The sequence below is a fragment of the Pezoporus occidentalis genome, unplaced genomic scaffold (assembly GCF_034315485.1).
Source record: "Pezoporus occidentalis ecotype Australia unplaced genomic scaffold, CSIRO_AGI_Poc_V1 ctg19, whole genome shotgun sequence".
Classification (NCBI taxonomy): Eukaryota; Metazoa; Chordata; class Aves; order Psittaciformes; family Psittacidae; genus Pezoporus; species Pezoporus occidentalis.
In genome coordinates this window covers 11,418,090-11,435,057 of record NW_026913748.1, presented here as the reverse complement: position 1 = coordinate 11,435,057, position 16,968 = coordinate 11,418,090, and the positions used below count along the sequence as shown (strand labels likewise).

General features: G+C 38.8%; 1 protein-coding gene across 3 annotated transcripts in view; it reads right to left on the bottom strand.

Moving 5' to 3' along the window:
* The window catches only part of PDE3A (phosphodiesterase 3A), a 250,957-nt gene continuing 233,989 nt past the window's right edge, over positions 1–16,968 (bottom strand). For 2 of the 3 annotated variants that reach the window (XM_062616778.1, XM_062616780.1), the window contains 6 exons: positions 16,458–16,571; positions 14,838–15,037; positions 13,633–13,836; positions 10,137–10,292; positions 6,340–6,580; positions 1–2,827 (listed from right to left, as the gene is read on the bottom strand). In XM_062616778.1, coding sequence (XP_062472762.1) covers positions 2,580–2,827; positions 6,340–6,580; positions 10,137–10,292; positions 13,633–13,836; positions 14,838–15,037; positions 16,458–16,571 — 1,163 coding nt within the window. In that variant the 3' untranslated portion in view covers positions 1–2,579. Of the gene's footprint in view, positions 2,828–6,331; positions 6,581–10,136; positions 10,293–13,632; positions 13,837–14,837; positions 15,038–16,457; positions 16,572–16,968 lie in introns of all 3 variants that reach the window. The other variant, XM_062616779.1, reaches the window with a different exon arrangement.

Below are 16,968 nucleotides of genomic sequence, written 5' to 3'. Positions count from 1 at the left end.
TTGGAGATGTGACATTTTAAAATATCTCTTTAAGTTTAATTTTTATAAGGACAGAATGAGGCATATTAAATTCTTTCCATACTATAAGGTATGAGAACTTGTACAAGAAAACCCCAAGTAAAATGATTAATCCAGGTGACTGAAAAGGTGTGAAAACAGTGCAAATCAGAATTGGCAGAGACTTGCTGAGATCTTGGAGACATCTGTTTTTGCTTTTGAATGAAGTCTGCTACGTACTTTAAAATAAGAGTGCAATTTGGATCTTTGCTTTTCCAATTTTGTTGAGAAACACTTACTAAATATTTCTGCTAAGAGCATTCAGAGCCATGCTCTAGAGTCACTCTGTTGAAAGGCAAACACCTCTAGTGGTAGGAGTAAGATTGGGGCAGTATCAGGCAAATGCAACTTGTAAGAAATCACAATCCTGTTTTGAGTAAAAGCTCATGCTAATGGAAATGCAAAGCAAAAAGAAACTGAAGTGATAACACACATGATGATTGGCTTTGATAGAAAATGTTTTCCAACATTTTTGGGGGAGGTACCAATAGGGTCATGAAATACAGTGAATGTATAACAATAGCAAAAAGTGATGGATACAGTGTTGGAAATTCAATACAGAAAGGACTTCTCCTACAAACTCTGCCTTTCATAAACATTCTTACACAAGCAATCCTCTTGGGGGCCGCAGGATCAAAATATAAAAAGCATACACAGTCAAATGATTTCTGAGTGATACTGAACTTTATATATATAACTCTTTTTGTGGGAACAAAACTCTAAATTGTGTGGTACTGATTGGTGCTGCCAATCCCAAAGAGTATTAATATATTAAAGCCTTGATTCTGTAGACCACTGGCTTCCCAGAAAGGTCTCTACAAATTACTCAAGACTTTATTTGGTGGGTTTGGAAATGGCTACACTGTGTACAAAAGTTTTTGTATTTATTTTTTAAAAAATTAGCTTTACAAAAAACTTTTCCCTTTTTTTCTCTCTTTTTTTTTTTTTTTTAAAGATACCATTATCTACAGGAACCCATAAAAATTTTTCCATATTTACATCTAGATAGCTAATCATTGACAAACATAATATTGTGAAATAAAATATTGAAAGTGAATATCCAACCTTTTAAATAGACATTTGGCTCACAGCATAAACAACAGAAAAAACAAATAAACAGAACAACAACAACAAAAAGATCTGTTCTTCCTACAGGCCTGATCTTTTCCTTTCTCTTAATAAAAAAAGCAAAAAAAAAAAAAAAAGTATATGGTGGGGTCAAACATGCTGCTTCTAAGCAGAAAGCCAGCAACAAACTGCTCCTATCCAGCACCTCACACTGAAAAAAAAAGCTCTCTGAAGCTCATGTGAGTGAGCTGAGATATACACGTGCCCTGTCGATGCAGAACTGGCACCTGTCTCCCGCACTGCTCCTAATGCATCGTTTGCCTTTTATTCTGAGGAAGGGCATGGCCCCCTGCTCCCCTTCTTCTGTTCTCAAGAGATATAGTGTAGCTTCATTCTTAAATTATGTATTTGGCCACTGATGCATGGAGGCACAAGGTTAAGTTAGGAAGAGGACAGCATGCCTCTACCTTCCAAGCACGTAAATTTGCTCTCTCCTTTTCTGCCCAAAGATGCACACTGCCCCACACAGCTATTCATGCACTCAGAAGTATACAGAGGGCCAGGCCCTCTCAAGGGGAACAGACCAGGATGCCACACTGTCCCTTGTAACCCCCTTTGGAAAATAAATTTCCTGGCATATCCCTTTTGCCAGCAGTCTGGGAAGTGCCAAGGGGGAGGATGAAGAGGAGGTGGAGGAACTCACACAGCTGGATGGGGCCAGGCCCAGCAGCCTGGGCTGCCATGACCCCTGCTGAAAGGCTGCTGCTGGCAGCTGAAGTGCAAACTGGGACTTGGAGGGAATGCAAAGCTCCTCAAATTGGTCTCCAGTTCCCTTGTGGGGACAAATTCTCTGAAATTCAGGCCTTTTGTTTGTTGTCGTGTACTGGGACATGTGCTACAGCTACTGTAATAAGAACTCAAACTATGCTATATTACTTTACTTCCACTCACACCCACAAACACCTCTTCATGCACACATAGATGTTGGCAGGTTATATCAGCATTCATATAAAGCTTTGGAACTTTTATCCCTCAGCATTAAGAGCAAAAGCTGCTTAACTGGTACCTTACTGTTAACTGCAAATGTGCTTTAGAAGCAGCATTTCCTTAGATAACTTTCTTCTGTAAATATCACAGTGACCATAATATATCATTAAATGTATTTTGCTGAAGTGCACAGCCAATAACCATGGCTATATATATATTTATATAATTCCACCCACCCCCAAATCTCTTTAAAGAAAGTCTGTAAAAGCCGGTGTCGCAGTGTGAAAGCTTCCTTGAGCATAGGAGTTTAAACAATGTACCTCACCATTAAAAGGAAAGAGAAACAAATTAAACAGCTGTAGGCGCATTATCCCATACTTCTACAGTGTTGTGTCTAAATGCTGTGCTGGCTTGAGAAAGCATCTGTGCACAAGTCAATCTGTCTTAAAATACTGCTGTAAATATTGTCATTGGTTTGGTTCTACAGTTGTGTTCTCCTCTTCAGCCCTTTTGGGCTTCCCTTTCTCTTCCTCCTCTTCCCTGATGGCCTGGATTTGTTCTGAAGACTGATGCAGTGTGGACTGCTCCGTGCCTTGCTTCTCTGTCCCAGCTAACCTCTCCTCGTCTTCAATCACTTTCTTCCACATTTTATGGTTCTGAAGCAGGTGCTGAGTGATCTGACAGTAGATTTTCCTCCTCTTGAACTTCTTCTTTCCTGCAAAATACCATGCGGCATTAAGGTACTATTTTCTGTGAGAGAAGAAGAAAAAGGGACTGAAGGTGTAGAAAGCAGACAGGGTGTACTACGGCATATAGGCACTGAATCAACAGATTTTGAAACTTACAAACTTTAACAGTCTTAAATTCAAAAACCTATACCTCTCCAGACCTCCAGGAGAACAAACTGGTTTCCTGCATAGTTTGAGCCTCAGCTTCATCCTATCATAAGCTGCATGCTGTCCCTGACTATGCAGCTCACAAACACATCTAGTGCTTGAATGATTAGCATAAAACATGTTGCTAAGCTGTTCCTGCTCATTTTTTTGTATCAAGTACTTAAAAGACTGATCAACCTACTCAGTAACACACACATCACATTCTGTGCCCTCTCCCCCCTGGCTCCCAATGGATCCCTGCTGAATGCCCTGTAAAAAAACAAAAACAGTCACAATTTTGTTGTCTCCACATTTTAGCTCTGATCTGAGCTGTAGAAGAATAATGAATGAGCAAGCATTAGTAATTAAAGGAGGGAACACATTCCTATGTTCCTTTTTCAAAGACAGAGATTGACCATTCCACCTTTGGGGTGGAGATGACCTTAAAGCCTTTGCACAACATTTCTTCAGCAAAGAAGACTGACCACTAAACACTATCAGGGAGCTTGCTCGTCTTTGGTTTTGAAGCATCAGTTCCCTGCTGCTAACCTATAAAATGTTTTTCAAGTAGTAGTTCTCATGGCTCCTGACACAGCTGCACTGCAAGTGTTTTGCTGTCTGAAGTGTGTTTTTTTCTGTATCAATATAGCCTGTTCAACATAGACTCTTAACTCCTGAATGGTACAGAGCTTGAAAATTTTCCCTGGTCATCAATAGTGGCAATGGCAGTCACACAGCTGAAATAATAACCCCTCCAAAGACAACTGCTTATTTCTCTTTTAAAGAAAATGACGCAGAGGAATCTTTTGTACCAAATAAATTTGTGTAGATTAGTATTTGCAGGTTGCCTAAAGTATCTCTGTGTCAGGATCCAAAATGTTTAGCCCTTGAAGCTTTTGAACTGGAAACAAAGAGCTTTTCACTGAGCACAAACCAAATCCAATTCAATCCTTCATTAGAAAGCCCTCGGTTCCCTGTAGGAAACCTTCAGGTTTAGTCCTAGTAAGAAGTCCCTACTCTGCCAATGCTGAAGCAGGACATTCTCTCCTGGGTTTCCTGGGTGACCCCGCATCTTGCTGCTCTCTGCAGACACCGGCAAGCACTTGCTGTGCTCTGAATTACTAAAGACTGAGTCTGTTTAATTCTTATGCTTCCATCACAACTCTGGGGGAATTACCTACATAATAACAGAAAACAATTTTAAGCTACCTTAAGGTTCAATAACTCTTTATCTCAAATGCTTTAGTGAATTATCAGGACCTAGGTGAAGTGTTTTCTTCTACAATTATATTTCCACCTGCCTAAAAGGCATTTCCATCAAGAAAAAGAGCTTCCCCAACATTTACACAACTCTGTATGTACGTATCTGACATCTCAACCTCTTGTTTCACTGAGAAAGTTTAGAACATCCAAAATTGTGTTGATGATAGGTATAAATTTCTAATGACCTGTAAGACCCCTATATTGGCACAAAAGTTGCTGTATGTACCTGATTCAGGTCCACACAATCACATAGAATTTAGGGAACTGGAAGAAAACAGTCTGCAACATGCTCATATGATCAAGAAATAAGCACCCACATTTGGTAAGAATGAAATAGAAATAACTTGTTTGGGTATTTCAAAACTTCTGATACATTCATTTTTAAGGTTTTGAAAAAATGATAAAGAGTCTAAAAGCACCAGGTTGAATATTAAAGTACTGTTATGGAGTAGAATGTGAAAAAGAAAACAGAAGACAAATAAAAAATGGTCTGTTTGCAATGTGACAAGGGTTAATAATGGTCTGTGCTTTTAACCTGAAAGCAGCACTGCTGGACTTGACTAGCAGTGATACAGAAGGTATGTGAATAGAGAAATGAGGTGAAAGGGAACTAAGGCTTTTAAAGTAAGGTTAGACACTCCAATGGATAAATGAGAAGATCCTTTACCTTTCTTTTTAATACTGCAGTATCATTTTCAGGCTTTGGGGTCTATGTTGGTTACTTACTGCATACACTTTCCGTCTCTAGGTGATTCCATAAGTGCCAGTCTGCCACCTCAATGTGTGGCTCTGCCTGCTATTACAGAGCTGGTAGACCATAAGGTGCCAAAACAAACCTGTGTGGGCTGCATTACCTACTATTTGCTGTTGTCAACAACATCTTTTGTGCATGAGAACCTGCTAAACTTAAGTTACAAGCAAATGTGTGTGACTTAACAACAGCAATGATTTCTTAAGTATAAAATGTATAACACTGGATCTTACTAGAGACATAAGGTCAATTATGCACATCGAGAGATGAAAATTTTAGTTCTACATCCTTATGTGACTTATTGTAATCATCAAATCCTTCCACTTCTCAGTTTCCAAGACAGAAAACAGGGATAGGCATGAAAATGTGTGGGAAAGAACAGAAAAAGTGAGGCTGTTAAGAGAAAAAAAAAAAATCACTATTTCACTAGTGCATGTAAGGCTGATGCTTTGCAGAAGGATTAGATATAGGGGAAGGGGAGAAAGATGACCAGGAGGAAGGAAATAAAAGAACAGTAGTAGGAAATTCAGGGGAATGAGGAACACAAAAGAGAGGAAAAGTTAAAGCATGCAGGATTAAACTGGTAAAACAAATAGGTCTACAGATAGAGCCTTTTATCTTAAAAATCACTTCCAGTGAGTGCCTGAGATCTTTCAAGGTACAGGTTTCCTCTCAGTATGACAAATGTTGGCACTGTTGCCCTTCTGGAGTAGATGCAGAAGACTATTTGCTTTAGTTACTGATTTAGTAACCTTTAGCCAGAAAGGACAAGTGACACAGCTTCAAACACACAACACAGCAATGCTCAGTGCCAAGTCTCTCCCTGTTCTTACCCACACATTATCTTGAAGAGATTTGCATTAAAACACTTCCATTGCTAAAACCTTTTTTACTGCATTAGCATCTCAGAGCTTCATTCTATTATTCCTGTACATAATGCTAACTTGTGGAAATGAGTGCTTTCCAGGAAAAAACCTCTCAACCATCCTTTCTGCAACTGCAATTGTTGCAGTCTACTTACAGTCTAAAAAGAGTCTAAAAAAGTCTCATGCACAGACAGCTGATCCACCACCAGAAACCTCAACTGAAGGCAGAAATGAGTAGGAGATAAGAACAGCAATACACATCAGTCCTGAAAACATGGAGCATCCCCATTACCAACGTAACTGGCTATATTCCAGCTTTACCAAAGGCAGCACTGAATCACTGTAACTCTGGAGACGCCCATGTTGAACTTCACCAGTTCACAGTCTCTATGCTTTTACAATATGTCTGTTTAGCTATTTGGCCACAATATGAAACTTTCTCTGTTGAAAAATTTAAGTGTGACCATCTTACTGGATTCAGCATTTTCACAAGTTTCCATTTCTGCTGTTTCTTCCTCTTCATGCTCATCAGTGTCTCCTGATTCATCACTATCTTCTATCCATTTTCCTGGCATCAGCCCTGCTGAGTCATAGGAGTTACACAGTGGTCCCACAATGTGAGTGATGAAAGATTCCTGGAGGTGTGCCAGCTGAGGAGCAGAGCGATCCATGAAGGGACTGATCGGCAAGCCCAAGCTAGCCTCTTCATCACCCTGCAGATGAAAAATAGTGGTAATTTCTCTGAAGTAAATGAAACAAAACCATGTCATGAAAAGGAGCAATGCACATCAGCCAATTAAAAATGATGAAAGAAAAATAATTCATCTCTAATGCCACTTCCACAGCACACCAGCATGAAATCACAGTGACATCACATCAATTGGTTAATCAAAGTTACAGCTCTTTTCTTGTAAGAGAACTCACCACCGATAGTGTGAATTTAACAAGGATGTTAGTTGATGACTGTGCAAAATGATAGCCACTGCCCTTGTCCTGTACTTGACACTGTGAGTATGAAAATGTGAAAATAATTAATTTCTTCCTTTCTTCATGTTACTAAAAAAAAAACAACAAACCCCATCTGATTTTGTGATTGTTAGTTCACTAACCCTGTAGTCAGCCACCTGTTTGCAGGGAACAAGACTGAACTTCTACATGCACAGGCTATCTCACTGAACTAGTTTTCTTATTAATTTTTTCCTTACTATACTTAGCATGGAAGGGTCCTCTTGGCTTGAGGTCATAAGTATTTGTTTCCTGGGACTATTAGAATGATCCCTATGAAAGCAGTATTGACTCAGAAGCAGTCAATCTTTGCCATAAGGTTTTTCCTAGGTTTTCTTGGGGAAAGAGGGTAGAGGGCAGGTACAGGAAGATTTTTTTTTTCTCCCTCCTTTTATGATGTAAAAGAAAGTAAAACTTGCAGAACCAAGTCTGGCATACTCGCTCATCCCTATCACAGCAAAGCTTCTGGTGATATCAGTGAGTTTTCACCTGAGTGGACATGTCAAGATTGTATGCCACATGCCCAAGCAAAAAAATCTAATCCCACTAATCAAGCCTAATATGAAAATTAGTTTTTAATACAATACAGAGATCTATGTTTGAGAATAAAGATTAGAATTTGGAAAGATATTTTCAGTTTCCATTATTTAGGTTACAAGGAGAATTTATCTCCTTGTAACCTAATTTTTCCAAAAGTTATGGACAATGTATTTAGTCAGGCCAAAGAATAAGAGTTAAATTTTGAAGTATGCACAATGAATATCTAAGTTCCTTGTGTTTTGTTATTTTATGATAACCTATCCCCAAATGTTATGTTCAAAGATTAAATGCAAAATATTAGTATTAACAAAACACTGAAACATGCCATCCATTCCTGAAATTGCAAGCAAATTAAGAAGAGGTGGCAGCTCACTCTTCTTTATAGTAACACATCTGAGATTTCCTGGATGTGAGGTGTCAGTAATGGGAAGAAAGCTGACTCTTGAATATTTATAAGTTCTTTTTTCATCATCTGTTAAAACATCATAATTCATTATGTGAAACATCTTGCAATGTGTTTTTGGTTCTTTTTAATATGTCTAACCTGTCTTCAAATAAGCGCTGAGTATGGGGAGGGAAGAAAAGGAAACATGCTATAGCTATATGACACAGGATTTTGAATGTTTCTGTTCAATATGTTTTTAATTAGGAGTTTTTATTATATAGGAGTTCTTTTTTTAAAAAAAAGTGGTGTTTATTAAAGGAAATTTAAAAAAGATGTTTCATTATTTTCACAACAAAGGTTGAATGCACATATGTTTTCTGATAACAGTCTTAGGGAAATGTAAACTTCCCACAAAAATCTTCTTTTTAGAAATGAGAAAATAAAGATGTTTTCCCTCTCTGAAAAAAATCTAAAAATCAAAAGCACTTGAGAAGTTTGATACACCTCTCATACCATATTACATTAAAGAAAATCAGATTTTAACCTAGGTTAAATAAATTGAGAATCTAGATAACATGCTATTCTGAATCAAATTTTGCAGAGAGGAGAAATTTTGAATGTAGATTTATATATTTATTTACAGGATTATGAGAAACATAATCTCCAACAGCCCTTTGGAGCAGCTTCCAAGAGCATGAAAACATTACTAGCACACCTTTCTGACTGGTGGAAAGTAACCCAGACTCCTACTCTGGAACAGATAACACAGTATCCTGACACACATGCTCCTCTCAAGCTTGATTTAGATCTCACTATCCAACACTTTGACAATATTAATGTAGTGGAGCACCTACTATCCTCTGACATTAATTACGTGGGATCAAAGAAGAGTCATACCATTTATCCGAGCAACAGGTTTTGTCTGCATGCAGTAGTCACCCACATAAGCTATGAACACCGCCAGAATTAAATGAAGTACAACTTTTTGGGAGAGTTTTAATGAAAACAAATATGAAGTATCTCCTGAAAGAGTACTTGGGACATGAAGGTTGACCTCTTTTTATGGGACTCTCTTTCTTCAAGAAAAAAATGAAAAGAAAAATGGAACCAACTATATATGTAATTCATGTAAGGGTCATTGTTCTCTCTTTTTCTCAGGACATCTAACATAAATAAAGGATCTTCAGGTCAATGTTTGAATTTTATCCCTTTTCCCATTTCTTTACATACTCCAGATGGCGGCAGCAGCAGAAAATCCTGTTTTTTTTTTCAAACTGTAAGTACAATAAATTTAAGAGAAGATGAAAAGACTTTAAAAGGGATTAGTCTGTGACTTCAAGTTACTGCACAGCCTCCTTGAGAAATCTGTGGGGTGTCTGGTTCAGTGATTTAACCTGCTCGATTCTTCTCAAAAAGACAGGATGTAGAGTTTAGTCTAATCAGCGCATTCAAAATATGTTCCCACTTTGGAAACAGAGGAATAGTGTGGGAACAGCCCTGTCCCTTGCACTCAGCAGGGCTAAATAGGTTATAATGAGAAAAGGTTTAATTAAGGGCTCCTTTACACCTAGCAGGAGAGGACCAGTGCCTGGCTCTATTCCCAGGTCTTTGTAAATCAGTGGCTGTCCTCCTTCCTTGCGCTACCATCAGCTGAGCCTTGCATAATTAGTGCAGTTCTACTGACAAATCCTCTGAAAGCTGAAAGTGTAATCTTCAAAAATAAAGCACAAGTCAGGATCAATGTGTACCAAGCAGATATGGTTAGTCTGTAATAAACTGAAAGTCAATGCTATAGTCGTGTTCAGCACATAAGGGTCCTGTGTGTGTGAACAGAGATGTGGCCCATAGGGAAGCTAAAAATAATTCCTCTGCTCTGTTTAGATCATTTCAACAAGGGTGTCGTGTCCAGTTTTGGAGTCTGCATGTCAATAAACATGAGAGCCACCTGGAGTGACTGCAGAGGAGAGCAATGAGAACAAGCTGATGTCTTGAAAAGAAGAAAGTATGAAAACGTAGTTTGCATTAAAGAAGACTGAAAGGAGACAAGATCACTGCAAACAAAAAAAAAAAAAAAGAGGAAAGGAACACTTGTTCACCATGTCCACTGTAAAGGTAGTGCAATAGCGGAACAGTTAAGCCTGGAGAAACCCCATTATAAAAGGTCTTTGAGGACACGTCAGAAGCATCAATGACAAACTGCCTTCACTGATCCAGCAAAAAGATGGACTGGTGTAGCCATCCCCTTCACCCCTATTCTCTGTGATTTTCACTTATCACCTGCATGATGCAACACAAGACATGCAACCAGCAGATACCACTTTGTACATGCATTTATTTACCTGTTCGTAAAACTCATTGACAATGCCTTCCGTCCATTGCAGATGCAAATCTTTGCATTTGGCAGGCCCATTTATATCCGCCAGTTTGATACACATCTGACAAACCAGCAAGCGGTCGTTCTCATTAGTCCAGTCAATTCCAACATCATCATTCACCTAGTAGACAGAAAAAGGAAAACCTTGACACTAATCCTAGGTAAAATGATGCATCCACAGAAAATTTCTGCCCTGGGGTATCTTACAGCATACTTAGCTGTGTAACAAAATCACAAGCGTAAGCAGGTGAGGTAATCCAAGGTTGGAATGTATAATCAGCTGCAGAGCAATATGTAAAAAGAAAAATGTGAAAAACAAGAACACTGAGATAAATGATAAGAAATTAATATTTAGCAAATGATGTGCTTGTTTGAAAGCCTTTGCTAAGAAAACAAACAAATGCAATCTTCCCATAACATTTTACAAGAAGTTATTACCTAATTGGTGTAAAAAAGATAAATTACCATCAAACACTATAGTGATTTAATTGCAATGTGAAGACACATGTAACAAGCTTATTTCTCTATTTGATCTAAGTATGTCTGAAAGTATTCCCTATGGTTTTCCTTTTCTCTGTTTTTCCCATACATCCCACCATAAAAGGTATATATACTTACAACTGCTCTAAAATAAAAGCATCACATTAAAGAACTGCAGAAAGGTTGAGGTTGGAAGGCACCTTTGGAGATCATCCAGTTCAACTCCCCTACTAAAGGCAGGGTCAGCTAACACAGGCTGTTCAGGATCATGTCCAGTTTAACTGTGAGTATCTCCAAGAAGGGAAGCTCCACAATCTCTTTGGGCAACCTCTTCCAATGGACAACCCTCATCCCTTCTTGGTTTTAAATGGGGATTCCTATGTATCAGCTTGTGCCTGTTGTCTCTTGTCCTGTCACCAGATACCACTGAGAAGAGTCTGGCTCCATCTGCTTTACTGTCTCCACAGGTACTTATACACATGGCTGCTTCCCATCAGGTCCCACAGACCTGTGTATATTCAGTTTTCTTAAGTGCTCCCTAACCTGATGCCGATCACTGAGGATAAAGCCTTTGCCATTTCAGACTTTCTCTCACACCTCAGGGACCTGTGATTCCTGAATCCAGGTCTTAGCTCCAAAGACTGAGGCTGGAAAAGCATTGAGGACTTCAGTCTTTTACATCTCCAAATGGTCAGCGATAGTGCCCTTTACTGCCATTAGCCACATTTTCTTATCTCAACCATTTCTTCTAGAATATCTCCTGCTGTGGGATGGGCTGTCTTCTGCTGGACACTTAATTTTTGAAATTCAAATCCTTTCATGAAACACAGCTTTAATTGTCAAGTTTGCAATAGTTGAAAATGGACAGAAAGTTGTTGTGCCATGACTAGATGAAACTTCCATGTCCTCTGTCAACATGTCCCCTGCTTCATATGCCAGTGGGCCCATATGGTGAGGGCTTTGATTTTGGTGCACTTGTTCCAACACAAATAATGTCAGAGAACAGCAAGTGCTCCGATGCACTGATATCATCAAAGTCTTGGTCAGTAAGCTTCCTTCTTTATTTCTTCTTAGTACTTTCCAGACTGCAAGTTTTCTGGTGGGAGGATGCTCACATTACATATGTTTACACTGCTTCTGAACAGAAGGGACTCTGAGTGTAGCCTTGATATACTCAACTACAGTTCAGCAACTCAATCAATAATATGATCAGTTAGAGCTAATTTTATCAGTTATAACACCTCCACCCATAAACTAACATGTTGTGTCTGCTCTCTGAGAACGCTCTGGTACAAAAAACTTTTTTGCCAACCAAACATACGTAACTTGTTTTAAAGCAGTGATTACTCTGGGAAAGCCAGGCTTAGCCACAAGCACGGGTTAATATGCTCGCCTTCTTCACTTTTTATTCCATGCATGACCATGTGACTGTTTGAGCAATAAGGAGAGAGAGAAAGGTTAACAGATGCCCTTACAAATCTACAGAGAGCTGGCAGGACTTGATACCTCAGACTGTTCTCCAATTTATCTGCTGTGTCTTGCGTATCACCTTCCTTGGTTACAACAGTGATTATACCTACTGTTGTCCAGCCCGATAGGTTTAGTTTTCAATATCCGCAATTTACACCTAATACTTTGGTCGAGCTTGTCCTCTTCCACAGCTAAGACAGTCTCGGTGACAAAGCCACAGTAATCACTTGGTTTAACCTGTCTTTCTTCATTCCTCAGTTACATTCACATAAGTGAAGGTTTTGGTTCAAACTGTTGAATTCAAAGGATATATTCAGACAGCTTAAATTCTTCGTGCTTTATTGTCATTGTAGCCCTGAGAGATAGAATCTGCCAAATCTGTTCAATACTTCATGAGGAAATCAGGTTGGTGAAAATGGTCCCAGAGCTTAAACTTTAAGACCTAAAGAAACCTCCCCAATACTACAGGAGGTTTTGGGACATGACTAGGAGGCGTGCAGAAGGAGTTCAGTCTTTTACAGATCTACAGATCAGTTCTGTCTGCCTTGGACCATAATTTAAGGCATTTCTTTACAGCTTCTTAAAGCCTAATAAAGACACAGATGTTACAGGGAAATGGAAAACAAAACCAGTCATGCAACTGCAGGCTGCAAAATTTCAGGATACAGTTCCACCCTAAGCAATATGACAAGAAAATATTTCATGTCACCAAACTATCTAGGAGGTCCTAGTCCTGGAAGAGAAAAATGCTGTGCTTAGTGTGTTTCTCACAAGGAACAAGAAGGCAGTACCAGCTCCAAAGACAGGTATAATCTAGGTAACATGCCAACAGCTTTGATGGATGATGGAGTTTATTAAAGTAACTTGATATGTGGTGATTTCCAATAACTTAGGTTGAAACTGTACAAGAATTTTTAAGAATGGTTTCCCAGGGTTGTAATCCTATATTTACTGAATGGAGCATGCAGGAAAGACCTTTAGTCACCTTCTTTCTGGAGTCTACCCATTTGAAAAAAAGTAGGACAGAAAGATCATGCTTTCATAGCATTTGAAATTAGAATTAAATAATTGTTATTATTTCTGTACTTTGATAATGCAGTAGTATGATTAAACCAATAAAAATTCACATTAAGTATTTAGCCATTATGGAAACTTGGCAACATCTTTGGTTTTCTTCCCAAGTGCTTTACTAATAGGTCTAAAATGCCATTAAAGAAGAAAACAATGTTGAAAAGTAGGATGTAAGTGGGATTTATATTCAAATAGTCTGCAATATCCTTATCCTTAAACTGCTTTCTGAAGAAAACATATATGAGAAAAGAATCTGTACTACTAAATTAAGTAAAAAATAACAGCATATTACCATTCAACAAAATGTTTTACAGCAGCCAAAAGGACATTTAGAAGAAAGAGCAACCCAACAGCCTTTCTAGCCTTTTTCACTATGGTGCTACATAGTGAGCCACAATCTGTTCTGACCATCCACCACAAACCTGAACCAATCTTCTTACCTTGGCATTGAATTTGGCAACAAAATCAAAGTGTTTCTTCAGGTCAGTAGCTAAAATGGCCTCAATGACGAGGAAGCGGAAATGCTTGAACTCCACATGGTCAAGATTGACCAGGAAGTTGTACTCTGGCCTTGACATGAAAAGGTTCCAGGCAGCAGCAGCGTGGTGGTTCTCCAGGACAGAGCGGTCATTGTACAGCACTGCCTGTGAAAGCAATAGAGGCAGCCAAAAGTTGAGAAACCTCTTAGCAAAAGAAACTGCATCATATGTCAAGAGATTATGCTGTTTCAGGACACAAATTAATGACTAATATAATATAGGTGTGTGCTTCCCCGATTTTAACCTCATTTAACAGGGATTATTGTCTTTGGTATTTGTACTTTGCAACTGTGTCCATACTGGACTGATTCCAAACACAGAAACAAGTGCAATTCCAGTTTGCAACCTGTCAACACACATTCAGCCTGACACAATGCTAAAATCCAAAATTGGTTAAATCTTTAACAAAATAAGATGCATAACTCTCACAGTGATGGCAATATGGTATTCTTGTTTTTTCAGAACAGTACACTGAAGCCAGGCAGGTCAGCTGTGTAAAGCAAGCAAAGATGATCTCTCATCTAAGCCAATAAACAGTGACTCAGAATTGCTGAATTCAATTCCCAACACCAGCAGCAACTTCTGTGTAACCTTAGGTAAGTCTCAATTCTTCAATTATAAAACTGAGATCCATTTCCACACATACTCCTGCCCTGATAGATGCATAGTGTAAAAATACCTTCATAAAAGACTGCAGCTGCTTGTATTCTATAGGAACAACAGAAAATATGTTACAGTCATGCATAAAGTAACTTGCATGGCTCATCGTGTTTTTTATTGTATTTTAATCTTTCTGTGTCTTACTGGGTGGAACAATTCTTCCTTTATTTCACAGTTACAGATTTTCTATCAGTCAGCAGAGCGTTAGCTTCTCCTTCACTAAGACATTTTATCAGTACCTTTCTTAACAGCTCTACTGAGGGTGGTGAGGGTGGGTAAGAAGACTCTTATTGGCAATCCCTACATGAAATGATTTTTTTGGTCACTTTGATAAACTGTTTCAAAATATTTGGTAGACTTGTGCATAACGGAAGCCACAAGACAAGAAGAAGCTGCTACTGAGGACTTTCCAAACTTAACAGGAACACTGCTTGAGATTTATTTACCTGAGGAGCACTTGTTGCTACCAAGAAGGCATTGGTCCTTCCTGGATGATCATAATCATGCATGGCTGCAGCTACATAAAGAGCCATCAATTCAAGGGCAGGGATGTTGCCAGCTAGGCATCCGTAGCTGTCATCTGTAGGTGTGTATGTCTTCGAGAACACATAACCCATATGGCCATGAGTGATCCCACTATCAGAGTCTGAGCAGAAATAAAAGGAATTGGGAGAAAAAATAATCCTTACCACTTTTTCAGTGATTTATTGAAACTGATAGAAGCAGGAAGAGACAAATTTACAACACATAATAGAAAAATAAACACATCCTGACCCCAGCACTTGCTGATACTGTGCACATGATCCAGTGCAATAAGGCATACAACTGGAAAGAAAGAAACTCTGATTCCATCTGGGGATCTTCCGGCAATGCAGCAGAGTCAGTAGCCATAAGCCATGGAATCATGGCCATTCCGGAGCTTTGTGGGTAACTCAATCTTCTCACTCCACCATCTAATTGCTTCACCATATAGATTAGCCTATAAGACACTAACAGTCCTTACTTAAAACAATGGACTAGCATTTATTAACTCAATTATGCTTCACATTTTCTAATCCAAAGGTCTACACTTTGGATCTTTGCTGATAATCCTCCGTTTGAAGCAGCTTGAACATTCCTGTCAGATGCAGATAGTAACTGAGATGTTTTGCTAATTTAATCTGCTTGAATAGGTCTTATATGCATCTGAACAAAGTCTTTCAAATAACAAACGCCAAAAAGCCACAGAACTCAACCCCTTCCATTGCACCTATTTTATCTCACTTAAAAAGCCTCCAACAACCCCTGCTAATAAAGTTTTCCAGGAATAAATATGTTTCCCAACCCACCAAAATATCCTGAAGAGTTTAACAAATGATATGCCACAAAAACACCACCAGAAAAAGCAGAAATGGAAGATGTTTCCTTCAAAACTCCCACAAACTATAGCAAGGTCCTCTAGTTGTTACAGCTGAACCTGGCTAAGTTAATATAAAAACGGAATAAGAGCAGCTTCTTGTAAGGAACAAACATAAAAAACAGACAAGTGGTCTTGCAAGCTGGTTGTAAGATGGTAACAAGTCTCCTTCTTTGGAGACAGTGGGGAAGCAAAGGAACAGTTCACGACAGCCAAGTAGTGGCAATGCTGCATGCCTCAGAGATTTTGTAATAGTAAAACAATGCAGGGTTTGAGGATTTAAGTCTACACTGCTTCTGGAGCAGCACTGAAAAACACTACCAATACAGTTTTCCTATGAAAAAAGTTATTGTAAAAATCAAACTGTAACAAACTGTAGCACCCATTGCAAACAAACTGCAGCACCCATTGCAAACAAACTGCAATGTGTGCCACAAAGGCTTGCATTCACACATTGTTAAGTATTAGGCTTTGAAGGACCAATTCCATTGTCTTCAGAGTTACATAAACATACTTTAACACCCTCAACATCCAAGTTACCACTCAACTTAAAAGTTTATATGATAACAAATACTGTACGCAATCCTCAACTGATGGCTTTCTTACAGCAAATCTCAGGAAAAAACAACCTTTAAAAATACAACATATACACTTGCACATTTAAATATACCTGAATCACTTGCTGACCCGTGATCATTAATCACAGTTGGGAGTCCTGGGATGGGCTGAGTAGTAAGGTACCAAACAGCATGTAGAACATCAGTTGCATGGATTCGGTTGTGATCTGTGATACAAAGCAAATTACCCTGCTATTAAACTCTCATTTCCCACAGAGGGAAATCAGCACCATCTAGTGGGTACTGCATGGCAGTCAATCGAGAGACAAATCAAACATTATCAGAAACATGCAAACCAGCAGTATTCAGTAAATGCTCAGATTTTCTTTCACTAAAGTTGAAGCACATTCAATGGTATGTATCACACCAGTCAAGAAAGAGAAAACAGAGTGGGACTGCCTATGCTACCAGATCCAATCCTTTACTCAAGTGGTTGCCTTTAGCTTCTTAAATGCCATCATGTAAAATATGCACTGTTAATCTCTGATTCAAATGAAATCAGTGGGGAAAATCTCACCCATTTCAGTAGTCAAGATTTCACTTAGCTTCTAAACACAAGACAGG